This window comes from Pelodiscus sinensis, chromosome 22, assembly GCF_052426305.1.
Source record: "Pelodiscus sinensis isolate ZL-2025 chromosome 22, ASM5242630v1, whole genome shotgun sequence".
NCBI classification, from domain to species: Eukaryota; Metazoa; Chordata; order Testudines; family Trionychidae; genus Pelodiscus; species Pelodiscus sinensis.
The window spans coordinates 20,741,875-20,766,767 of record NC_143073.1 but is presented as its reverse complement, the minus strand read 5'-3'; the positions used below and the strand labels follow the sequence as shown (position 1 = coordinate 20,766,767).

General features: G+C 59.4%; 2 protein-coding genes across 11 annotated transcripts in view; one reads left to right on the top strand and one right to left on the bottom strand.

The window, feature by feature from the left end:
- PROSER3 (proline and serine rich 3) overlaps positions 1–4,661 on the bottom strand; it is a 15,379-nt gene extending 10,718 nt beyond the window's left edge. For 3 of the 8 annotated variants that reach the window (XM_089772527.1, XM_089772528.1, XM_089772529.1), the window contains exons 1-3: positions 4,524–4,661; positions 2,405–2,513; positions 22–299 (exon numbers count right to left, since the gene is read on the bottom strand). In XM_089772527.1, coding sequence (XP_089628653.1) covers positions 22–299; positions 2,405–2,513; positions 4,524–4,651 — 515 coding nt within the window. In that variant the 5' untranslated portion in view covers positions 4,652–4,661. Of the gene's footprint in view, positions 1–21; positions 300–2,404; positions 2,514–4,226; positions 4,455–4,523 lie in introns of those variants that run through there. The other 5 variants (XM_075906967.2, XM_075906964.2, XM_075906973.2 and 2 more) reach the window with 5 other exon arrangements.
- Positions 4,643–24,893, top strand: LIN37 (lin-37 DREAM MuvB core complex component). Of its 3 annotated transcripts, none has more exons than XM_089772531.1 (10): positions 4,643–4,859; positions 9,063–9,116; positions 18,876–18,951; positions 21,846–21,896; positions 22,188–22,217; positions 22,964–23,049; positions 23,215–23,381; positions 23,964–24,110; positions 24,355–24,428; positions 24,533–24,893. In XM_089772531.1, exons 2-10 carry the CDS (start codon positions 9,083–9,085, stop codon positions 24,612–24,614), a joined length of 747 nt encoding a protein of 248 aa, XP_089628657.1. In that variant the 5' UTR covers positions 4,643–4,859; positions 9,063–9,082; the 3' UTR covers positions 24,615–24,893. The 3 variants fall into 3 exon arrangements, with proteins under 3 accessions (XP_089628657.1, XP_089628658.1, XP_089628659.1); XM_089772532.1 differs by having other exon boundaries at positions 4,643–4,882; XM_089772533.1 differs by lacking the exon at positions 4,643–4,859 and having other exon boundaries at positions 23,964–24,050.

Genomic DNA, 24,893 nt, shown 5'->3' with positions numbered 1-24,893 from the left:
ACTGCTCTGGGAGCAACGCACTTGGCAATGATGGACTCTCTGTCCTGCTTTGAGGCTGGCGGGTGCAGGGGCTGTCCCAAGGCTGCTGTCTCTTGAGGCGTGTCAGGGGAGGTGCGCTCAGTTGAGGGCCACGATTCGGGAAAGGGGTCAGTGGAGTCCGAATCCAGGGCTGTCCCCTGACAGCTGGTGCCCTGCAGGAAGCTGAGATCTGGGGGCCTGGAGACTGCGGGCTCTGAGGGGCACTGTGGATGAGGGGTAACAGCAGGGACACCAGGTAGCAGGCGGACTGGGCTCAGGGCCTGAGGAGAGGGACAATGGAGAGAGATTGGGGTGTGACATGGGCCAGCCTGAACAGAGATTACACCCCCATCTCTCCCACAGTGCAGCCTCTTCAGCCTCCCTCCACACCCACAACACAATCTGGTGTCCCCCCTAGATGCCCCAACCCCCTTGTGCAGTCCCCCCAGAGCCTGACTCAGCTCCCCTAAACCCTTCCCCAGCCTGACCCAGCTTTCCACAACCTCCCCACATAAAGCCTGACTCAGCTACAAAGTCTACCCCAGCTCCCCCAATCCCACCCACACAGCCTGACCCAGCTGCCCCATTCCCCCCCCCCCCGCCCCACACACACAGAGCCTGACCCAGCTCCCCTCAACTGTGACACTATTGGATTCGGACCATGCCAAGTGAGATATACTACATAAGCTCTCTGTAGCTATCTGTATTTGAAATTCTGAGCATTCGCTCTGTACTTGTATTGCAAGTGTTGGCTTCTGGGAGACCTCAGCAGGAGGCTTGGACAGTCCAGGGATGCCAAATCCCATTTAATCAGTTAACGGAGTAGAATTGTAACTGGTTAATTGCTTCAACGGGGGGCAGGGCTGGAGCAGCCCCTCTGTTGCAGGCTAGGACTGCTTCAGCCTGGTTGGCGCTCCCTTCATCCATGGCAGGCCTGGGTGTACTGGAGTAGCCCCACTGCCTCAGTTGGGCAGAGGCTGCTCCAGCCAAGCCGGGCCACGGGTTAACCTCTGACATCCCCAGACAGCCAAGTGTGAAAGGGCAGCTTGTCAAGTACTTCATTGACATTCCTCCACAACTGGGGCCAATCCATAGCTGATGAGCTTTGCTGTGAACGTTCAGACCACCATGGAAGCTATAGCTGCTGCCAAATCACCCCTGGACAGGTGACAGGCTCACCTGATAAACTGTCTGGGGCTGAGTTTCACACTGTGGCTACGTCTAGACTGGCATGATTTTCCGCAAATGCTTTTAACGGAAAAGTTAAAAGCATTTGCGGAAAAGAGCGTCTAGATTGGCACGGACACTTTTCTGCAAAAAGGCCAATCTAGATCGCCATTTTCGCACAAAACACATCTGAGCTGTCTACACTGGCCCTTTTGCGCAAAAGCTTTGCGCAAGAGGACTTTTGCCCGAACGGGAGCAGCATAGTATTTCCACAAGAAGCACTGATTTCTTACATGAGATCGTCAGTGTTCTTGTAGAAATTCAAGCGGACAGTGTAGACAGCTGGCAAGTTTTTCCGTAAAAGCAACTGCTTTTGCGTAAAAACTTGCCAGTCTAGACACAGCCTGTGAGAACAACGGGATTCCCTCCACATGAGCAAGTATGTAAAGAGGGCCCTGAGGATTCCTCCATCCTTGTCTTTTTTTCAGCTCTGCACTTCTGAAGCAGCTTTGCTATGAACTGAGCCCAGAAGGACCTCCTAACAGAGAACTCACTCCAGAGAGTTATAGGACAGCAGATTACTCCACCTCAGCTCCAAGCCTGCCCCAGGCACTTTGCGGCTGGTGTTTGTGATTCAATTCCTTTCACATTTTTACATTCAAGCTGTACTTTCTTTTTTTCTTTCAATTAATAAACCTTTAGATTTTAGATTCTAAAACACAAGCCTCATGCTCTCTCTGAGGTAAGATCTGAGCTATAAACTGACCTGGGACTGGTCCTTTGGGATCAAGAGAATTTGTTCAAAATGGGTGAGATCTGTCTGTGTAAGACAGATGTGATGGCACAGGAAAGCCGAAGTATCAAAGGGAAGTGTTTGTATAACTTCTCGTTATCCAGCGTGGGAAAGAGAAGTGCTCTGTGTGGCTGGTTTGTGCGCCTCATAGTGGAGAGCCCCCAGTCTTGGGCTGTAAGTAGCCCTGTCTCTATTCAACTTGCTTCAATTTGACCCTCTCAGCAGTGCTCCCAGAAACCTCCTGTATCACACTGACCTCCCCGCACAGCCTGACCCAGCTCCTCCCAACTCACGAGCCGGCCCAGCCCTCGCAATGTTCCCTGCAGTCCCTACCCCAACCCAGCATCCACCTAAACTCTCCAACCCAGCGAGACCCAGCTCCCTCCTGCAGCCCCCAAAGCCTTCCCGTGCCCTTCCCCTCCGAACCATGCGTTGGTGCTGAGGGCCAGGTGGGCGGATGGGCGAGGGGTGGTAGTGGCTGCGGGCTGGGCTCTGCACGGCAAAGGGGCTCCCCTGGATGGAGAACAGAGACGCGCTGCAGGCAAAAGGGGAATTAGCAGGGCTCAGACTCCCCAGCACTCCCAGACCAGACAGCATTGCCCCGTGCTCCTCCTCCCCACTCCAATCACTGCGCCCCGCCCAGACAGCACTGCCCCCCCACTGCGCCCCCTCCCTGCCCAGACGGCACCGCCCCCCCACTGCGCCCCGCCCAGACACCCCCGCTTCCCCCACTGCGCCCCCTCCCCGCCCAGACAGCACCGCCTCCCCCACTGCGCCCAGACACCACCGCCCCCCCACTGCGCCCCCTCCCCGCCCAGACAGCACCGCCCCCCCACTGCGCCCCCTCCCCGCCCAGACGGCCCCCCCCCCCCCCACTGCGCCCCCTTCCCGCCCAGACACCACCGCCTCCCCCACTGCGCCCCCTCCCCGCCCAGACAGCACCGCCTCCCCCACTGCGCCCCCTCCCCGCCCAGACGGCACCGCCCCCCCACTGCGCCCCCTCCCCGCCCAGACACCACCGCCCCCCCCACTGCGCCCCCTCCCCGCCCAGACGGCACCGCCCCCCCACTGCGCCCCCTCCCCGCCCAGACGGCACCGCCCCCCCACTGCGCCCCCTCCCCGCCCAGACACCACCGCCCCCCCACTGCGCCCCCTCCCCGCCCAGACACCACCGCCCCCCCCCCCCACTGCGCCCCCTCCCCGCCCAGACGGCACCGCCCCCCCCACCGCCCCCTCCCCGCCCAGACACCACCGCCCCCCCACTGCGCCCCCTCCCCGCCCAGACACCACCGCCCCCCCCACCGCGCCCCCTCCCCGCCCAGACGGCACCGCCCCCCCCCACCGCGCCCCCTTCCCGCCCAGACACCACCGCCTCCCCCACCGCGCCCCCTCCCCGCCCAGACAGCACCGCCTCCCCCACCGCGCCCCCTCCCCGCCCAGACGGCACCGCCCCCCCCACCGCGCCCCCTCCCCCCCAGCCCACCGCCCCCCCCACCGCGCCCCCTCCCCGCCCAGACACCACCGCCCCCCCACTGCGCCCCCTCCCCGCCCAGACGGCACCGCCCCCCCCCACTGCGCCCCCTCCCCGCCCAGACACCACCGCCCCCCCACTGCGCCCCCTCCCCGCCCAGACACCACCGCCCCCCCCACTGCGCCCCCTCCCCGCCCAGACGGCACCGCCCCCCCACTGCGCCCCCTCCCCGCCCAGACGGCACCGCCTCCCCCACTGCGCCCCCTCCCCGCCCAGACACCACCGCCCCCCCACTGCGCCCCCTCCCCGCCCAGACACCACCGCCCCCCCACTGCGCCCCCTCCCCGCCCAGACACCACCGCCTCCCCCACTGCGCCCCCTCCCCGCCCAGACGGCACCGCCCCCCCCACTGCGCCCCCTCCCCGCCCAGACGGCACCGCCCCCCCACTGCGCCCCCTCCCCGCCCAGACACCACCGCCCCCCCACTGCGCCCCCTCCCCGCCCAGACACCACCGCCCCCCCCACTGCGCCCCCTCCCCGCCCAGACACCACCGCCTCCCCCACTGCGCCCCCTCCCCGCCCAGACACCACCGCCCCCCCACTGCGCCCCCTCCCCGCCCAGACACCACCGCCCCCCCCACTGCGCCCCCTCCCCGCCCAGACGGCACCGCCCCCCCACTGCGCCCCCTCCCCGCCCAGACACCACCGCCCCCCCACTGCGCCCCCTCCCCGCCCAGACGGCACCGCCTCCCCCACTGTCCCGGGGCGGGGCCCTACCTAGACTCCATCTAGAACCAGCCCCCGGGCCCGCCACCCCCAACCGAACTTGCCGCCCCGGCTGTCGCCTAGCAACGGCCGCCGGGCACGCCGGGTAAAGCCGCCCGGGTCGGGCCGTGGCGTGTCCCATAAGGCACTGCGCCTGGTGGGATTTCCCTCCCCCCTTCGCTCAAAATGGCGGGCCAGGCGTCTGTGGGCGGGTCCGAACTACGCTTCCCGCGAGGCGCAGGCTCCCAAGGTGCCCCGCGCCTCTTTTAGCGCGCTCTGAGGCTGAGGAAATGCTTTGACTACAACTACCGTGAGGCAGTGCGCCAGGGACTCCCATGGGGCAGTGCGCCGCAAGTCTCCGTATCGCATAGCCCATGAGCCGTAGAGCCCTTTGCCCACAGCTCCCGTCGTACTCCTCCCGCTCGAAATAGCCGCATGCGCGACACTTCCCAGGAGGTAAAGCGCGGCCCGCGGACACGAGGCGGACTACAGTACCCAGCGTGCCCTGCCAGATTCTCTGGGCGCTAATTGGATGTCGTCTGATGATTGGCGGCTCCGCTCTCCAGTGAGAGCGGAGCAGAGGGTTGGGGCCATCGTCACAATCGGGCAGTTCCTAGGAGCACCAGCAGCGGGTGCCGGAGGGAGGTGAGAGCCGGGGGCTGTGAGGGGCAAGAGGGGCTGTGGGGGGAGGGGCGGAGTGTGTGAGGGGGTGGGTCATTGCGGGGCGGGGTATGTGAGGGGCAGGAGGGGGTGGGTCATTGCGGGGGGGGTGGGGCGGGGTATGTGAGGGGCAGGAGGGGGTGGGTCATTGCGGGGCGGGGTATGTGAGGGGCATGAGGGGGTGGGTCATTGCGGGGGGGGTGGGGCGGGGTATGTGAGGGGCAGGAGGGGGTGGGTCATTGCGGGGGGGTGGGGCGGGGTATGTGAGGGGCAGGAGGGGGTGGGTCATTGCGGGGGGGTGGGGAGGGGTATGTGAGGGGCAGGAGGGGGTGGGTCATTGCGGGGGGTGGGGGAGGGGTATGTGAGGGGCAGGAGGGGGTGGGTCGTGGGGGGGGTGGGGAGGGGTATGTGAGGGGCAGGAGGGAGTGGGTCATTGCGGGGGGTGTGGGGCGGGGTATGTGAGGGGCAGGAGGGGGTGGGTCATTGCGGGGGGTGTGGGGCGGGGTATGTGAGGGGCAGGAGGGGGTGGGTCATTGGGGGGGGTGGGGAGGGGTATGTGGGGGCAGGAGGGGGTGGGTCATTGCGGGGGGGTGGGGCGGGGTATGTGAGGGGCAGGAGGGGGTGGGTCATTGCGGGGGGGTGGGGAGGGGTATGTGAGGGGCAGGAGGGGGTGGGTCATTGCGGGGGGGGTGGGGCGGGGTATGTGAGGGGCAGGAGGGGGTGGGTCATTGCGGGGGGGTGGGGCGGGGTATGTGAGGGGCAGGAGGGGGTGGGTCATTGCGGGGGGGTGGGGAGGGGTATGTGAGGGGCAGGAGGGGGTGGGTCATTGCGGGGGGGTGGGGAGGGGTATGTGAGGGGCAGGAGGGGGTGGGTCATTGCGGGGGGGGGTGGGGAGGGGTATGTGAGGGGCAGGAGGGGGTGGGTCATTGCGGAGGGGTGGAGCGGGGTATGTGAGGGGCAGGAGGGGGTGGGTCATTGAGGGGGGGTGGGGCGGGGTATGTGAGGGGCAGGAGGGAGTGGGTCATTGCGGGGGGGTGGGGAGGGGTATGTGAGGGGCAGGAGGGGGTGGGTCATTGAGGGGGGGTGGGGAGGGGTATGTGAGGGGCAGGAGGGGGTGGGTCATTGCGGGGGGGTGGGGCGGGGTATGTGAGGGGCAGGAGGGAGTGGGTCATTGCGGGGGGGTGGGGCGGGGTATGTGAGGGGCAGGAGGGGGTGGGTCATTGAGGGGGGGTGGGGCGGGGTATGTGGGGGCAGGAGGGGGTGGGTCATTGCGGGGGGGTGGGGCGGGGTATGTGAGGGGCAGGAGGGGGTGGGTCATTGCGGAGGGGTGGGGCGGGGTATGTGAGGGGCAGGAGGGGGTGGGTCATTGCGGGGGGGTGGGGCGGGGTATGTGAGGGGCAGGAGGGGGTGGGTCATTGCGGAGGGGTGGGGCGGGGTATGTGAGGGGCAGGAGGGGGTGGGTCATTGCGGGGGGGTGGGGCGGGGTATGTGAGGGGCAGGAGGGGGGGGTGGGGGGGGTGGGGCGGGGTATGTGAGGGGGGAGGGGGGTCATTGCGGGGGGGGTATGTGAGGGGCAGGAGGGGGTGGGTCATTGCGGAGGGGTGGGGCGGGGTATGTGAGGGGCAGGAGGGGGTGGGTCATTGCGGAGGGGTGGGGCGGGGTATGTGAGGGGCAGGAGGGGGTGGGTCATTGCTGGGGGGTGGGGCGGGGTATGTGAGGGGCAGGAGGGGGTGGGTCATTGCGGGGGGGTGGGGCGGGGTATGTGAGGGGCAGGAGGGGGTGGGTCATTGCGGGGGGGTGGGGCGGGGTATGTGAGGGGCAGGAGGGGGTGGGTCATTGCGGGGGGGTGGGGCGGGGTATGTGAGGGGCAGGAGGGGGTGGGTCATTGCGGGGAGGGGCGGGGTATGTGAGGGGCAGGAGGGGGTGGGTCATTGCGGGGAGGGGGCGGGGTATGTGAGAGGCAGGAGGGGGTGGGTCATTGCAGCACTGTCCCCCACTGCAAGCTTGGCCAGTTCTGGCTCTGCTGTTCCTTTTGGTAGCTGGCTCACGTTCCCCAAGGAAATGTGCCCCAAATGAAAAAAGGTAGTGGTGCCAACTGCAAGGAGCCAGAAGCCCTGAAATCCTGACGATTGTCCAGGGTTTGAGCAGTCCTGAGGCAGAAAAGCATCTGCAAGATCCAGCCCCCTTCCCTCCCACTCTGTTTGGCTTTGGGCTTGCACCTTTCCCTGAGGTTTTGTCCACTTCAGTGCATCTGCTGGAGAACTTGGCTTACTCTGCACTTGGCCCATTTCAGTTTCTCTGTGTGGCTTTGCCCAGCGGCTAGAAAAACAGGCCAAAGAAAAGCTTTGCCCAGTGGCGGGTTGGGCGGTCAGTCCATCCTTGCTGCTGTTCCTCAGGTGTTGAGCACACCAGGCTGGCTCTGACCTATCTGGGGCTTCTGAGGGCCAATGAAGTTTGTCGTTTTTGAAAAATCTGGCAACTGGATTCATCATGAAAGGGTCAGGACCAGTGTTCCCTCCAATGTTTTATGTCTGTGTGTGGAATTACTTTTGTTATATGCACCATATGGAGGAGACAATTATGGCACACACTCACAGGTCACGCCCACACTTGGCCCATACCGTCCCTGGGCAGAACCCACTCCAGTGTGACAGCCCTTTATCTGCAAGTCCTCTCTCTCCCTGGGGTCTGCCCCTCTGTCTCCTGGGACAGTGATTCTAGAGGCCTTCAGCAGACCTGTCTCTGCTGTAGGCCCCCAGGGCCTCCACTCCCAAAGGGAATAGTTCAGCCCTGTTCTCCAGACCAAAGCAACTCTCAGTGTAAAACAGGAGGGTTTATTGAACACAACAAAGGGACCCTCAGGCCTGTAGGCCTGGCCCCTCTCAGCCCAGCATGTCTGAGTCTCCCCTGCAGCTGAGTGGGCTCTGCCTAAACTCTCCCTTTCCAGTTCAGAAGCTCCCTTCTTCCAGCTGAGTCCCCTCCGCAGCCTTTGTCTTCAGTCCAGAAAAATAGGGTTGCCTGGGCCCCTCTGCTCTCTTCTCCATTCTTTATTCTCTCTCCCCCCAGCTCCCCACTCCCCACCCCGCTGGAACAAGCTGAGCAGGTCACCCAGGTCTTGTTTCTGCAACCCATTATCCTCCCACTGGCCAGACCTGGCTCTGCCCTCCGAGCTGGGCCTGCCAGTCACTGGGGTCTCCTGTACTGTCCCCTGTAACAACAAACTCCCTCTTCTCCCCTTGTTAAACCAGTAACACCCAGGGACGCTGAGTGCCTCCTCTGTGCGTGCAACCTCTTTGCACTTCCCCACTCAGTCACACAAGTCATTCTACACAGGGACAGTGTGTGGCAGTGATAAGGCTGAGGAGGTGTAATTGGGGGCTTTGGGCTGGGGCAGGTAGTTGGGGTACAGGAGGGGGTGAAGTCTCCAGCGAGGATGTGGGCTCTGGAGTGGGCTTGGGAATGAGGAATTTGGGGAGGGGCTGAGGCCTGGGCTTGGAGGGCAGGAGAGGATACAGGCTCCGGTCTGGGGGTGGGGCCAGGAATGAGAGATTTGGGGTCCAGGTGGTAGTCTGGTTTGGGAGGGGTCAGGTGGGGGGCTGGGGCTTGGGCTTACCTGGGTGGTTCCTGGCCTGTGGTGCTAAGGCAGGCCTGGTGCATGCCTCTTGGGGCACCCCTCTGGGCCCCAGAAGCAGCCAGCATGTCCAGCTCCAGGGGATGGGAGGGGCATGAGGCTCCACTGTGCACCATGTGCACTGCTCTCACCCCTGTGCACCACAAGAACCAGCCAGTGGAATGCGCAGCTGGTGTAGAGCCTCCCCCCGGGACCTGCTACTTACTGCTTCCCTGCCAGCCCAGCACAGAACTGCCCTGGCTGCAGCAGCTCTGGGCTGGGGCTGCGGGAGGGTCACCTCTCCCCCGACTGTGGCAGCTTCGGGGCTGGGGAGAGGCATCTCTCTCCACTGCAGCCCTGAGCCCCCTGGTGGGGCTTAACAGGAGGTTGTGGAGCTTAGAGGGAGGTTAGATCAGGAGACCAGGGTTTTATTGCCCCCTCCTTGCCCCCTGAGCCAAGATAGTACCCAGGAGTCCTGACTCCCAGTTTCCCCCAGCTATAACCCATCAGCCGCCCACCCTGCTCTCCATGCCTGTGTCTCTGTAGCTCGCTCTCTGATGCCCGACCTTTCTCCACAGGGTTCCTGGCTCCTGTCACCATGCTGCCTACGAAGGTGGAAACCGAGAAGCAGGGTGGGTTCTATACCCCTGTGGGTCTGCCTGGAGAGCACTGGTGATACCAGATGGCAGGGCGGGCACCCCCCAGCCATCTATGCTGAGATTCCAGCTTCCCCCCCAGCCAAGCCCTGAAAGACAATCCCACCCCACAGCTACACTATGCCCAGTGGCTGATTCATTCTAAGACAGCCACAGAGCCTGTGCCTTGTAGGGCAGGGTGATCATGTGGGTGGTGTTGGGGGTTGGGTGCTGGTCCAGTCACGGTCTGTCCCCACTTACCCTGTAACCCGGGTATCTTTGCTCCCCATGCAGCCTGGGATGTCCATAGCTAGCCTACAGGTCACACCGCGAGTGTGTGCTAGGCAGCCCTGGCTCAGCAGCCTGTCTGCAGCCCCACCAGCAAGCTGACCCCAATGCATTCCCCATCCCTATTTCCCCCGGAGACTTCTCTGCCACATTGTTACCAGATTTGCCCAATACTTTGGGGTATGCTCATTTATCAGGGTTACCCTTATGGGACTGGGGGAAAGTTGACAGTTCTATCAGTGTGCTCTTGGTGCTTACTTGGGCTCTCATATGGAGCTGAATTCTCCCTGCTGCCAATTCCCCCTCCCACTGGAGCTCTCCTGCAGGAACTAGGTTCCTCAGGATGGGGTTCTTCCCACCTTAGCAACACACACAGACACCCACACCCACTAACAGAGCACGTCTGAGAGGACTGGGTACTCAGCACTCACAAGCTGACCCCCTCATATGTCCCTGGACTCAGCTGGCTGGGTTTCACAGCAATGCCACACTGCACCCTCCTGTGCCTTTGGACTCCGTGGGCTGGATTAAACAGTACTTTAAGCTGCCATCCTCATAAGCCCCCAGGTTCAGGACCCCCTATCCCCACTTTCACACCACAGTCATTCACTGGTAAACCACACGATGAGCAAACCCCACAGGATTTGAGGCACTACAGGGATCTTTTGCTTGGGTACAAGAAGCGTTGTTGCAGAGCGAATGGGGAAGCCAAAACAACACCCCTTAAGGAAGAGTGAGCAAAAGAGAAAGAAAGAGAGAGAAGCAACCAGCTTAACAGTGAAAGTGATTTATTTCAGAGTAGTGAATAGATATCAAAAAGTTACAATATTAAATCTAACAATTACAATATTAAATCTAAATTGAAACTGATTACAAATGTTAGGTAACCATATAACAGTTTACACAGGGCAGGGTCAGGAGGCTATGCTTAGAGAGATAGTTGAGAGAGAGAGAGAGAGAGAGAGAGAGAGAGAGAGACACCTCACCACTCCACGGAGCTTGCACTGATCGGGGTTCCCAGATGATGATGGTAGCCGGGGGTCCAGAGGGCAGGAGAAAAGGAGGACAGAGCCCCCAGCACGATCAGACAGGAGATGAAGAAGTCTCAATGGAACTGATGCAGTTTAAGTCCAGGTATCAGAACAGTTTTCTTGGGGCAAGGAGAGGAGTTTTTATAGGGATAGTTCAAAGAGAAAGAGGAGAGACAATAGAGACTGATCACCCCTGGTTATGGGTGATGTTCCTTGAACGAGCTCACAATGCAACTAGGCAGTTTCAGTATTTTAGATGTCAATAGGATCATTACTAGAATTGGTCTGATAATGACTAATTTGGGTGTGAGCAGGCCTAGGTTCATTAGCATCTGGAGCAGGGATTTCCCATCAGGCAGTGCTTCTCTGCTTTCGGTGTCCCATAGTTCACTGCGGTTCCTGCCTTGGAAGAGCTGCTTTCCATTCTGTATGCTAATGAGATGTCCCTCTGTTCCATCTTTAATGCAAATGAGGCTGGGGTGTTTCCTTAATTTTATCACCCTGGTCTGAAGCAGTTTAGGTGTGTCTTCCTCGGCCTTTTCATTGCTTTGTCTTTGATTCTAGCAGAGGCCTGAGGGAGGGGAATGGTTTTCCATGAATGTCACTCCCTGGCTCCCCAAGAGCACAAGGCTGACAGGTGACCATGTTCTTGTTTCCCAAGAATCACAGGGCTGGTGGGTAACAACATCCAGCCCTTTCCTGGCCAGTTCAAAAAATGCTGTTCCTCTGCTTCTTAAAAGATACCCTCAGTTTAACTTCACAGGGGTGGCTGCACCTGCTGTTTAAAACAGTGCTAAGTTGCCTTGCAAGAGTAAGGCCCATTTATGAACAAAAGGGCACAGTAAGCAGTGCCAAGGAAAAACAATCAAGTCAGAAAAGAGAACAGGCAAAATACAAGTGAGCACGTGTATCAATCTAGATACAGCCAGTGTTCTAGCACGTGTATCTGTCTAGATGGTCTCTCTGCCCGCTTGCTTCTCCCAGCCTCAAGCAGGGCTATCACAAAAGGGCAACATACCAGCTTCCCTTCTTGTTTTTGGTGCAAGATTTTTACCTGAGCATGTTTCTCATCTGTATTCAGTTCCAGGGATGGCCCATGGTGCAAGGACCCCTCGTTCTCAGCTTGCAAGAGCTCTGATATCTTGTGCCTAGTAATGGGTGCCAGTGATAGCCTCTGTCCTTGTCTTGTATCATCAGACCTTGTTCCAAATATCAGGAGGACCTTAGACTGTTCATCCCTTCCCGTGGGCTTCCCATCCTGGGCTGGTATCTATGTAATTGGGCCTGCCCTCGGTTCTGGTCATACCTTGCTTCATGTCTTGGAAGGCAGGGAGGTCTTTCTCCCCCTGGTTTTACCCAGGCTGTATGGCTCCATGAATCATCACCTTGTAGTGGTGGAGAGGCTTGTGTGTTCCAATAACCCCCAACAGCAATGCTGCCTGGAGTCACGGGCTCCCTCAGGGTCACCTATGGTAGAGCGGCCAAGAGTGAGGTTCCAAAGTGGGATCCAAGAAGTCCTCAACGGCAGAGCAGAGGGAGGATACCTCACAATGGAATTGAAACTTGTGTAATGTTACAGTGGCTGTGAAGGCGGATGAAGGCTGCAGCAGATAGAGGATCTCCAGTCGTCGTGGTGCCCATGCCACTGGTTTCAAGCCCTCTGTCTGTCAAGGACACTGTGATGACTGTTGTGCACCAGTTTCCCCACTTTAAAAGGAGTCCCGCACAGGCATCTTCCAGTTTTTGGGAAAACAACACCTGCACAAGTCAGAAGTCTGGTGACAATTGGCGAGTAGCAATGGGAACAGGACAGTGAGATCTGGAGGTTCCTAGTCACAGACCGACACACAGGCAGTGGAGGTGCGATTCAGTTGTCTTGCTCGAGGCAGGTCAACCAATGACTGAGCAGTCTTTACCCACTCTGTTCACCCCGTGTGAGGAGGAAGCTAGAAAAAGTGCCCTAAAAATAGTCTTGCCTCTTTTCCTCCTGACTGGATAGTTGCATCCAGCAGGATCAGCACCCCAGCAGATGAAAATGTAAGAAACTTTTCAGCTTTGGAACCCGGAACGTACATACCCTGATGGACAGCTCAGCTGTCATTGCTCATGAATTGAATTGGTTTAACTGATTCAATTGCTGTCTTGTCTTTATTGCTGTCTTGTCCAAAACTAGAAGAGCTGCTGAAGGTCAGGTGAGGCGGAGAAAGGAGGATACAGCTACTTCTGGAAGGGAAGATCTTTAGCTGAACCTCGATTGCATGGAATAGGCTTTGCTCGTTAGGTGCCTCTCTAAGCTGCCAGTTGGCATCAATGAGCGGCTTATGACGCTCCGATTGAGGCTCCAACAGGAAACTATTGTGAGTGTCTAGGCACCAACAATGGATGCCAATGAGGATGTAAAGGAACGTTTCTACTCTCAGCTGGAAACCATTTTATCAGAGTTCCCTAAAGAAGATCAGATCATTCTTCTGGGGATTTCAATGCACATGTTGGACAAGACTCAGACCTGTGGAAAGGAACAATTGGGAAAGAAGGAGTTGGCAAAAGCAACTCAAATGGAATCCTGCTCCTGACCAAGTGTGCTGAACATGAACTTAGCATCACGAACACCCTTTTTCGACAGACGGACATGTTCAAAACAGCTTGGAGACCCCAATGTTCAAAGCATTGGCACCTTCTTGACTGTGCCTAGTTCATGCTCGAGATTGGAGTGATGTACTTCTCACGAGCAGTGCCAAGTGCTGATTACTGCTGGACTGGTCATTGCCTTATTCGATCCACAATGAACATTAAGATGGCTCCCAAAGGGAGGCTGCAAAAGAAGCAGATCGGGCAAGCTGACGGTTCAAGAGCTGAAGGACCCCATTAAGCGTGACCACTTCCATGCTGTCTTAGAAGAAAAGTTTCTATCAGAGTTTCCAGAAGAGATTGAGGAACATTGAAGCCAGCTGAAAGCAGCAATTATCTACCTGTGAGGAAACCATTGGCAGCTTCCACACCAGACAGCATCAAGACTGGTTTGAGAACAATGTTGAAATCGAGTAGCTCATCAATGAGATGAGAATGGTGTAGTAAGATGAAGCCCTGAAACAAAAGCCCATGTAGCACAGGCCTGGTTTGAAGCCTGAGGCCTAGCGAACAGTGGACAAACCATGGGTAACACAAAGCAAAGCTAAGCTGTGAGCAGGCAGCAGGCCCCAGCTCACAGAACTTGGCACGAACAGGGCTGAGGGTGCAAAACACTAATTGGTAATAGGCCCAGGTGTAGAACAATAATTGGTACTGGTCATAAGTTGAAAATATATGGTACCACCAGCTCGCTAAGACAGACCTTAGTACCCACTCCACACAGATACAGAGCCAGGTTCAGGACAGGGTCTAAAATGACAGCACGATGGGAGATGATCTAATCAAACCACGAGGTGATGAGTGGTATCTAAGAAGTGTCAGAGGGAGGCAACCTGACATGTAAGTTGTTTGTATCTGTATATAAAGTGGTGTCTTGGGGGGCAGTCTTTGGATGACCTAGGTGGCAATGGAAATTTCCCACTCATTGAGTCATTTCATTGTTATGGGATACGTATGCATAGTGGTTCAGTAGCCAATGACAGTTATGACAGCAATAAACCTGGCCTGGCACCTTGGATCCTTATCTGATTTGTGGTTTTTGGAGGCTCTCTTGGGATCTGCTGTGGATACTGAGTGCACAAGTCGATACGGCGCACACCACCGAGCACAGCCACAAGCAGCCTTCTGGTTATCATTATCGACGGAGCCAGAGACCCGTGAAGACACCTCAGCAGGAAAACTTGACCCCGCCTGACTAACTGCACCTGGCACTTTGTGCTTGGCAAAATGATATAAATTGCAAGACAAAGATATAAATCACCATGCAAGGCAGAAGTCCAACATAAAACCAGAGAACTCAAGAACAACTGGGGGACTGAGAGTGCAAGAACTCCAACGTTTTGTGGATACCCATAATACAAGTGGTTTCTTTTGTGCTATGAAGGCTGTTAATGGCCACCTTGTTGTGGCTTGAACCCCCTTCACTCAAAAGGATGGAACCTCACTTTTGAAGGACAATGAAGCCATTGGTTTTTGCTGGAAATAACATTTTGAAGATCTTCTTGATGAAGTTCTTGAGCAAATCCCCCAATGACCTTCTAGGGATGAGCTTGGAGACCCTCCCGATTTGTATGAGGTATACAGTGTCATCAAGCAGATGAAGAACAACAAAGCAGGAGGTCAAAATGGGATCCCTGCTGAAATCTTTAAAGATGGTGGACCAGAGTTAATGTGGCTGCTTAGCCTTAAAATCTCAATAAAGGAGGAGATACTCAGTAAAATGAGAGATGCCTTGATTATTACCCTCTTTTAAAAAGGGGATAAAACAGACTTTGGAAACTGTCGTGGTATCTCCCTCCTTGCTGTTGCAGGCAAAGTTTTGGCATTGGTCCTTGCAATCCGTCTTCTGCCCCTATCAGAAGAAATTTTACCAGAGTGCTTTCCGACCATGTCGCAGAACTGCAGATAGAAGCTTCATTGCACGGCAGCTGCAACAGAAGTGTCGGGAGCAAAACCGACCATTGTACATGGCTTTTATTGATCTAACTAAAGCCTCTGACTCAGTGAATCGTGGTGCCCTTTGGACTGTACGTTTGGATGTCCTGATAAATATGTCAGTGTCCTAAAGTTGCTTCATGACAACATGGAAGTGACTGTTCTAGCAGCACGGTCTCCCAGAGTGAACCTTTCAAACAGGGCTGTATCATCGCCTCAACCATGTTTGTGGTCTTTATTGCTGTCCTTTTCGACCTAATTTCTGGGAAGCTCCCAGCTGGCGTTGGAATCATCTACGGAACGGATGAAAAGCTGTTTAGGCTTAGCAGGCTGAAAGCTAAGAGTAAGATTCCCATCGCATCTGTCGTGGAACTTCAGTCTGCTGATGACAATGAAGTTTTTGCTCACTCTGAGAGACCTTTAGGCATCTTGAATGTTTTTTCTGATGCCTATATGTGTCTCGGTCTCACCCTCAAGGTCAAGAAAACTAAAGTGCTCCATCAGCCCTCTCCAAATAAGGTACCATGCGCCCCGTCTGTTAAAATCAATGGAGGGGCACTGGAGAATGTCAATCATTTTTTCTACCTTTAGAAGTTATCTTTCATCCACAGCAGATATTGATGTAGAAATCCAATATCGTCTGAGCTGTGCCTTTGCTCGTTTATGGCACAAGGGTTTTGAAGATCATGACATTCAAACAAGACACCAAGCTTACTGTCTATCAAGGCGTCATTCTCCCAACAATTTTGTATGGGTCTGAAACCTGGACAACTTACAAACATCACTTGAAAATCCTTGAAGTATCACCAACGCTGTCTCCACGTTCAAATGGAAAGACAGACACACTAGCATCAGTGCTCTGGAAGAGACAAAGACCACCATTATTGAGACAATGATCATCATCTGTCAGCAACTTTGTGTTGTTCAGAAGCCAGACCATTGCCTCCCAGAACAGGCCCAGTTTTCTCAGCAGAAAGAATCCCGTAACCTGGGAGGACAACAGAAGCGCTGTAAGGACTTGCTAAAGGATAACTTTAAAGAAGGGTGACGTTGATATCGATGCTTGGGAGACATTCACCCAGGACTGCTCAAAATGGAGACCAGTCCTATGCATTGGTGGGCAAGCTCAAAGTGCAGAAAGCCAACAAGCTGAGGAGGAGAAGAGGCGCAGGAGGAGGGGGAGACTGGCTTCTAGTCATGGGCAGCAGCCTTCTGCTGTTCCTGGAAACATCTGTCCTCAGTGTAACAGAACTTGTAGTTCAAGGATTGGCCTTATCAGCCACCTGAGGGTCCACAACTCCCATGGAAGATGATCATACTTGGCAATGCATGATCGCCCATTGTCGGCACTTCCCGTTCACAGCGTCAATACAGCCCTCTCCCCAGGCTGTTAGTGGCCAGCCTCTGTCGATCCCCTCTGATAATGTGATATCAGCAGGGTGCATGTGGTTTAAATTGCTTATCATTGAGGTGCAGCGTCCCGTCAGCCTTTGCAGGGTGTGTTTGGGACAGGAAAACCCCAACCCGGCGTCTCTGGGCAGGTGGTTCTGTGATGCTAGCTACCTTCGCAGGTGTGTGTGAAAATCCAGACACAGCCACGTGCGCACAGGTGTGTTGAGGGCTTTACAGGACAAAAATCTTGGCTGAGAACCCTGTCCTGGCTTAGCCAAAATGTTGGAGCTGTGCATTGGCACCTTGATGCCTCACTGTGGGGGTAGGGCTGCATTGATGGCAGTAGGGCAGAACCCGCCCCCTTCACCCCCGCCCCCCGGTTGCCCTGTTGCTTTCTGAAGCCAGAATCTGACGCCCACTGTGCAGAACTGTTGTCAAAGGAGGAGAATGCGCTGCCGGGGCATGGGCAGTGCAGCAAATCTCAGGTTTATCCGTCTCTCTGCAGCAGCAGGATGGCTTCAGTCCCAAAGCATCTCAGTGGAGCCTGATGCTCCAAGTGTATGGAACTTGTGCATAGAGAGAGAACCAAGACCCTGGTCCAGGGAACAGAGCCTCTGAGCTGGGGTAACCCTTCTGCAGCGCTGTAAGGAAGGGGTGGCTCGAAGCAGGCCTGGACTCACCCCCTTAGTACAAAACATGCCTTGGGAGGTGCCAGCAGAAAGCTCCTGACTCACTGGGTATTAATATCACTGTGGGACAAGGCTGCCAGCAACTGGTGCAAGTTATGGACGTGGACTGTAATGATAACTGGCAAGTGGCTGTCAGCTGGGCAGGAGATCCCCTGCTGTCAGAAGGCTGCCTTTGTCCCCTCCTGCAGTACCCTGCAAACCGGTGTTGTGTAAACAACCACTGTGATGGCAAAGGGGGAAGCGAGCAGCGCGGGGGGGGGGTTGAGATGTGAGCGACACCCTGCCATGGCGGGGGGGGGGGGGGAACGACAGGCAAAGTTCCTTTGATTACAGGGGGAGGAGGCAGGGCTGTCTGATTTACATATTAGCAGATAACTGGAGGAGGGGAGGGGAGGGGAGGAGCAGGCTGCTTCTTTCTCAACCGGCCCCAGGGTCCCATTTCACAGCTGGAAATAGGCTGTTGTTGCTAACATTTCTGAGTGTGATGGCCTGTCGGGGAGCTCCCCCCCCACCCCGACTCTGCGCCTCCATCAGCAGCAAGATGTGACTCCGCCAGCCAGTAGAATAGGGAGGGTTCTCAGATACAGCGCGGCTCCTTCCCCTGGCCTGGTGTGAAGTTGCTAGACCATGGCCTAGGTGCCTGTCCTCGGGACCACTTCCCCGCCCCAGCCCCCTGGGCAGTGCACACAGACACACACACAGTCCCTGCAGAGCAGCATAGGGCAGTCGGGGTAACACGGCAACCAGTGACTGCCAAACCAGAGCGGGCCCGAGGCCACCAGAGTGGACAGCCCCCCCACTATGTCACACTGAGGGGCAGGAGACTCCAAGTGATCTGGCTGTCCCCTAAGATGACAAAGAATCTTGCCCCCTTTAAGGGATGGATCTGGCCCCTGGAGCTCAGCCAGCTTGGCAGGGACCCAGGAAGGTTTCTACTTTCCCCACATCTGGCTTGTTAAGGTTCAGTCGCTTGCCAGCATTTTCGCTCCCTTTTCATGGTGCCTGGCAGCTGTGCTCAGTGCAGAGCCCTGTGGAGCTGCATGAACGGGGCTTGTGTGACCCATGAGCCACCCCAGGCTGTGTTTGAACTCTGCTGTCAGGCAGCTTCCGTTAAAGTAACACGCTGTGGGCTCTTGGCTCTGCGGAGCCCCAAACCTCCCTCTGCTTGCCTCCGGGCAAGGCTGGACATCTCCGAACACGAGGGGGGCAATTGGGGCTGGACAGAGCGTGGACTCATTGATAACCAGGGCTGCTGGATCCAGAGCCGTGGATGAAGGCTGCCTAATACCTGGCCACAGAGCACAGGCTTGGTGCTGACGGGCGAAACAGGCAGCCAGCGGCAGTAGCTAGGTGTTGAGACGTGTGGAGTTACAGGGTAACGGCAGACACAACACTTCACCCGTCCGGTGTGCACCCTCCCATGTGACAGGTTTCTTCACTTCCTTCCCAAACAGTGCTTGGACTCCCTTGGTACTGTCTGGACTCTGGGATGGAAGTGGGGTGGAGTCTCGCAGTTACAGCAGGGTGTGTGTGCTGGGAGCCCTGGGTTCTGTTCTAATCCTGGAAGGACCCCAGGAGCCCAGATGCTGACCCCATTGCTCTGGCTGTTTGTAGCTTGCGTGTTTAGCTCTTCCCCAGCTGCCCCACCCCAGAGGTGGCTGCATTCCAGCCCCGGGCGAGCCAGTGCTGTGGGAAGCCCTTTGGATGGGGCTGGCTGAGTGGGGAGGCACAGACTTCTCTTCCCTCCCCATCACCCAAGGCTCTGTGTGCCTAAGTTACGCTTCCTGTTGCAGATCTGGAGACAACCAGCGCCCGGAGCCGCCTGGATGCCGTGCTGCAGTGTCTGCTGGAGAAAAGCGATGTGGACCGGTGGGTGGAAACGTGGGGGGGGTGGGGGGTGAGAGTTGGGCCTAGAACAGAGCTGGGGAGAGAGAATGAGGCCTGTGCCAGCTGGAAGTGGGAGTACCACCAAGCCCTCTGGCCCACGAGCCTGGGCTCCCTCTCACACTGGGCTACTGTGACAAGCTCCGAGGGCCTCCAGCCTGCTTGTCCATCAGCGTTCGCACAGGCTGGGGCACCCAGTGCAGTTCCACAGCCTGCATGGGGCTGGCTCCTCCCAGCTCAGGTGCTGGCGGTTCTGACAGGGCTGGGCCGTGGGAAGCGAGTGCCGCACGCAGCAGCCTGCTCCCAGCCGGGTCGCTCTGCTTCACCCCTCGCTCTGCCCCAGCTGCTGCGTCGCTCCACTTCCCACCACTCCTGCCACCGCATTAAGTGCAGTGGCCCCTGCCGTGCTGCCGCCGCCCTGCAGCAGACCCCCAGGTCCTCTCCCAGGAAGCTGAGCCCTGTGGGCTCCCATCAATATGGGGGACTGTCCAAACCGGAGGACAGTTGGCTGCCCCAAACTGTCCCATGGATGGGCTGGCTGACTGATAATGTGAGGCAGGGCGGGGTGGGGGGGGGGAGGAGGATGTAGCCCTAGGCCCACATCAGTTTATGGGAATTGTAAGGATGGACACGAATACTCACAAGGTTAGGGGTGGGGAGGGGTGAGGGCTCTGGTTGAGGGTGTGGGCTGTGGGGTGGAGTCAGCAATGTGGGCAGGGGCTCCAGGCTGGGGCAGGGAATTGCTTTGTGGGGGGCTAAGGGGTTCGGCTGGGGCATGGGTGGGAACACTCAGGGATATGCAGGCTCTGGGCTGCGCTTACCTCCTCAAGCAGCTCCCGGTAGCAGTGGCACGCCCTCCTTCCAGCCAGCTCCTACATGCAGGCGTGGCCAAGTGGCTGTGCGCTCCCCTCAGCCACAGGTACCACCCCTGCAGCTCCCATTGGCTGTGGTTCCCAGCCAATGGGAAGTGCATGGGAGGCAGCGTATGGAGGCCTCTGGCTCCTCTATGCATTAGAGCTGGCCAGAAGGGGGCGTGCCACGGTTCCCAGGAGCAGGGCAAGCCTGAGACCGTGCTCCCAGCAGAAGCACAAGGGCTGGATGCAGCCGGTGGGCCATGGTTTGCCCCTCTGCCCCACTGCTTCTCCTCATGGCCCATTGCCCTCAACAGGCCCTTCCCCACCCGCTGCCTGAACTGCCAGTGCCTTGCCTAGTGGGCGTTGCCCAGGGGAACACACCTGCCGAGGGAACAGGAGGAACTTCCTGCGCAGTGCGCGCTGAAACCTTTCCCATGACCCCTCACGTGACTTACCTGGCATCAGCTACACCCTATCATCAGCCAATAGCCCTCTAAACTGGGGTGCAGGGCCCAGGCCTGTCCCTCTGTGGGGCACCAGTTCTGATCTGCCCCAAGGGCAGAGGTCCAGCAGATTGGCTTAGGGGACAGGGAACAGGACGTGTTTCCTTTCCCTTTCGGGGGCACCCTATTGGTGGGGAACTGGCTGGCTTGGATGTGGAAAATGGCACTGGGGGGCTTTTACCTCTGGGGGTGCTGTGTCCCCCCTGGGCAGAGGGCTGGCTGGCTGGGGGCCTGGTTCCCCCCTCTCTAGGGCAGAGAGCAGGCTGGCTGGGGGCCTGGTTCCCCCCTCCCTAGGGCAGAGAGCAGGCTGGCTGGGGACCTGGTTCCCCCCTCCCTAGGGCAGAGAGCATGCTGGCTGGGGGCCTGGCTCCCCCCTCCCTAGGGCAGAGAGCAGGCTGGCTGGGGGCCTGGTTCCCCCCTCCCTAGGGCAGAGAGCAGGCTGGCTGGGGACCTGGTTCCCCCCTTCCTAGGGCAGAGAGCAGGCTGGCTGGGGACCTGGTTCCCCCCTTCCTAGGGCAGAGAGCAGGCTGGCTGGGGGCCTGGTTCCCCCCTCCCTAGGGCAGAGAGCAGGCTGGCTGGGGACCTGGTTCCCCCCTTCCTAGGGCAGAGAGCAGGCTGGCTGGGGGCCTGGCTCCCCCCTTCCTAGGGCAGAGAGCAGGCTGGCTGGGGGCCTGGTTCCCCCCTCCCTAGGGCAGAGAGCAGGCTGGCTGGGGACCTGGTTCCCCCCTTCCTAGGGCAGAGAGCAGGCTGGCTGGGGACCTGGTTCCCCCCTCCCTAGGGCAGAGAGCATGCTGGCTGGGGGCCTGGCTCCCCCCTCCCTAGGGCAGAGAGCAGGCTGGCTGGGGGCCTGGTTCCCCCCTCCCTAGGGCAGAGAGCAGGCTGGCTGGGGGCCTGGTTCCCCCCTCCCTAGGGCAGAGAGCAGGCTGGCTGGGGGCCTGGTTCCCCCCTCCCTAGGGCAGAGAGCAGGCTGGCTGGGGACCTGGTTCCCCCCTTCCTAGGGCAGAGAGCATGCTGGCTGGGGGCCTGGCTCCCCCCTCCCTAGGGCAGAGAGCATGCTGGCTGGGGACCTGGTTCCCCCCTTCCTAGGGCAGAGAGCAGGCTGGCTGGGGGCCTGGCTCCCCCCTCCCTAGGGCAGAGAGCAGGCTGGCTGGGGGCCTGGTTCCCCCCTTCCTAGGGCAGAGAGCAGGCTGGCTGGGGACCTGGTTCCCCCCTTCCTAGGGCAGAGAGCAGGCTGGCTGGGGGCCTGGCTCCCCCCTCCCTAGGGCAGAGAGCAGGCTGGCTGGGGGCCTGGTTCCCCCCTCCCTAGGGCAGAGAGCAGGCTGGCTGGGGACCTGGTTCCCCCTCCCTAGGGCAGAGAGCAGGCTGGCTGGGGGCCTGGCTCCCCCCTCCCAAGGGCAGAGAGCAGGCTGGCAGGCTCAGGACTTGCCCTCCTCGGGGCATCGGGCGGGCCTGCTGGCTTGGGGCCCACATGCCTTGGGAGATGGGATTGGGCCGTCTCTGATGTGCACTGACCTGCTTGCAGGGAGCAGATGGATGAGGATGTGGGGAAGACGCCCAGCGACCCGCTCAGCAAGTAAGGAGCCCGGCTGGGTGGGGGAGCCTTTCACTGGGGGCCCGTAGCATTCCAGCGCTGAGCTGGGGGGTGACAGGATCGTCCCCTTCCCACAGAGCCCTGCTGGGTTCAGCTCCTGGCCTTTGGTTCTTCCCTCTTCCTTGGCCATCTGGGCAGATTCCACCCCACTGACCCCTCCACCTGCCGGTCCTTCTCCTCAGAGCCCCTTCCCCCTCTCCTCGGGGCAGGGTGTGGGCGGGCAGGGAGGGGCTTGCACCTCGGGCTTCACCACCTCCTCTCTTGTCTTTGCAGGGACTCCTCCCCCTCCGCTGCTGGGAAGAGGTGGGCACAGCACCTGCCTGGGCACCATGGGGCTGCTGGGCCTGGGCCCCACCCCCACAGGAGATGGATTAGCAGTTGGGGCTCTGGGCTCTAGTGGTTAGAACTGGGGGGTGCATGCATCAGGATGCCTCGGTTCTCTCCCAGCCCGGGGGGGCAGTGAGGTCTGGTGGGTTGGGCGGGGTGGGGGAGTCGGAACTCCTGGGTTCTCTCTCTCTCATTGGCCGTTTGCAATCAGCACTTCAGTTCTTCCTGAAGTGGGGTGATGACGCCCCGGTGCTTTCAGGCGCATTCTGAAGCCACAGTTATTTGTCATAAAAGGGCTTAGTGACTATTGCTGGAGAATTTCTGTGTGACTGTTCCCCAGCTGCCTTCTCAGCCCCAGGCGAGCCACTCCCTGCAGTGTTACAGGGAGCTGTTCTGCGCTGCCCCACCCCAGAACTGGCTGCATCTCAGCCCTGGGTGAGCCATTCCCTGTGGTGTTACATGCAGCTGTTCTGCGCTGCCCCACCCCAGAGTTGGCTGCACCTGAGCATTGAGTGAGCCCTTCCATACTAGGAGCCCCTTGGGCACACAGCACTGGGATATGGATAACTGTGGGGAGGGGCTGGCTCCTCTTCTATGCCCAAGGCTCCATGTGTCTGGGCCCCAGTTCGGCCCTATGGTGGGGAGTCCCTTTTATGGCCTGGCCTCAGTCCCCAGAGGCATCAGGGTGTGGCTGTCCCCACTGATCTCTCTTTCCCACACAGGCCCTCAGCCCGGTTCTCCCATCACCGGCGCAAGAAGAGGAAGGAGACCGATGATAGCTTGACCGAGGGCAGCCAGCAGAGACAGAGTAAGTGGGTGTGGAACATGAGCCTTCCCCCCTGGGGGTGCTGACTCTAGCTGACCCCAGGGCCGGGCTGGCCAGCTGGGGGGCAGGGAATGGGACATGGGGCATTTCCCTCCAAGGGGGGGCTTCCTAGTTCCTATCTGACGAATTTGCTGCCCTCACTCCCAGACACCTACATCATCAAGCTGTTTGACCGGAGCGTGGACCTGGCGCAGTTTGCAGAGAGCACCCCGCTGTACCCCATCTGCCGGGCCTGGATGAGGAACAGCCCCGCCGTGCGCGAGAGGGAGCGCTCACCCAGCCCCCCACTGCCTGCCTTGCCTGAGGATGAGGAGGTGGGGGAGGGCTGTGTGGGGTTCCCTTGCCCTGACTGCTCTGTGTTCCCAGGGGGCCGAGGAGCGGTGTGGGGTTCCCTTTCCCTGACTGCTCTGTGCTCCCGGGGGGCCGAGGGGCGGTGTGGGGTTCCCTTGCCCTGACTGCTCTGTGCTCCCAGGGGGCCGAGGGGAGGTGTGGGGTTCCCTTGCCCTGACTGCTCTGTGCTCCCAGGGGGCCGAGGGGAGGTGTGGGGTTCCCTTGCCCTGACTGCTCTGTGCTCCCAGGGGGCCGAGGAGCGGTGTGGGGTTCCCTTGCCCTGACTGCTCTGTGCTCCCAGGGGGCCGAGGGGAGGTGTGGGGTTCCCTTGCCCTGACTGCTCTGTGCTCCCAGGGGGCCGAGGGGAGGTGTGGGGTTCCCTTGCCCTGACTGCTCTGTGCTCCCAGGGGGCCGAGGGGAGGTGTGGGGTTCCCTTGCCCTGACTGCTCTGTGCTCCCAGGGGGCCGAGGGGCGGTGTGGGGTTCCCTTGCCCTGACTGCTCTGTGCTCCCAGGGGGCCGAGGGGAGGTGTGGGGTTCCCTTGCCCTGACTGCTCTGTGTTCCCAGGGGGCCGAGGGGCTGAACGGGAAGAGCCAGGACGTGTACAAGCTGCCTCCTCCGTGTGCCGGCCCAGAGAGTGCGGGCGGGGAGGTGGTGAGTACCAGGATACCCTCCCCGCTGCCTCCTGAGGAGGGGGGACCACGCCTAGACACGGTGAGGAAGGGGCCCCAGGCAGCTGGGTCCACTGTTCAGCCCTGCCCCGCCCAGGGCTTTGTGCCAACTGAGCTCTGGCCTCCTCCCTCTGCCCCAGCCTGCCCCCATTCTCTGCTCTGGTTGCACTGCTGGGACTGCTGCCCCCCAGCTCCACCACTGCCCTCCCCAGCTGCCCAGCACTATGCTCCTTGGCTGACTGTGCCCCTGGGGTCCATCCCCGGATGCTCTCTCTCTCCCTCTGCAGCCTGCCGGCCCCCTGCCCTCGATGTCGTCGCTCATCTATAGGAACATGGAGCGCTGGAAGAAGACCCGCCAGCGGTGGGTGTGCCCCCGGGGGAGGGCGGGGGCGGGTGCTGCAAAGCAGGGAGGGGAGGGAGAGAGGTTCTTGCCCCACCCCCATCTGTGCTCTGCTGCCCCCACAGGTGGAAGGAGGCATCGCACCGGAACCAGCTGCGCTACGCCGAGAGCATGAAGATCCTCAAGGAGATGTACGAGCGGCAGTGATGAGCCCTGCCCCTTGCTCAAGCCCCGCCCCTGGGGGTGGGGCTGTGCTGAGTCCGGCCTCTGTGGGGCTACTCCCAGTGGGAAGCAGCCTGGTACCCTGGCTGGTGGGGTGGGTAGCACCTTATGTCCCCACACTGCCCCTGCTGGCTGGACTGTGCAGCAGCCGGGGCGCCCCCTGGCGGAGGCAGCAGCCAGTGCATGAAAGGGTGCCAAGTCTCCCATCCCAGCCTGTCTCCGCCCCCCTTCCAACAGCCAATAAACAGAGTCCCTGATGCCAGG

Bases quoted from the DNA above. Each gene is read 5' to 3' on its own strand.
- LIN37 (XM_089772531.1), top strand. From the start codon at position 9,083: ATGCTGCCTACGAAGGTGGAAACCGAGAAGCAGG. The intron at 21,897-22,187 runs GTAAGGAGCCCG...TTGTCTTTGCAG, and splicing joins CCCAGCGACCCGCTCAGCAA to GGACTCCTCCCCCTCCGCTG. The intron at 23,050-23,214 runs GTAAGTGGGTGT...CCTCACTCCCAG, and splicing joins GGGCAGCCAGCAGAGACAGA to ACACCTACATCATCAAGCTG.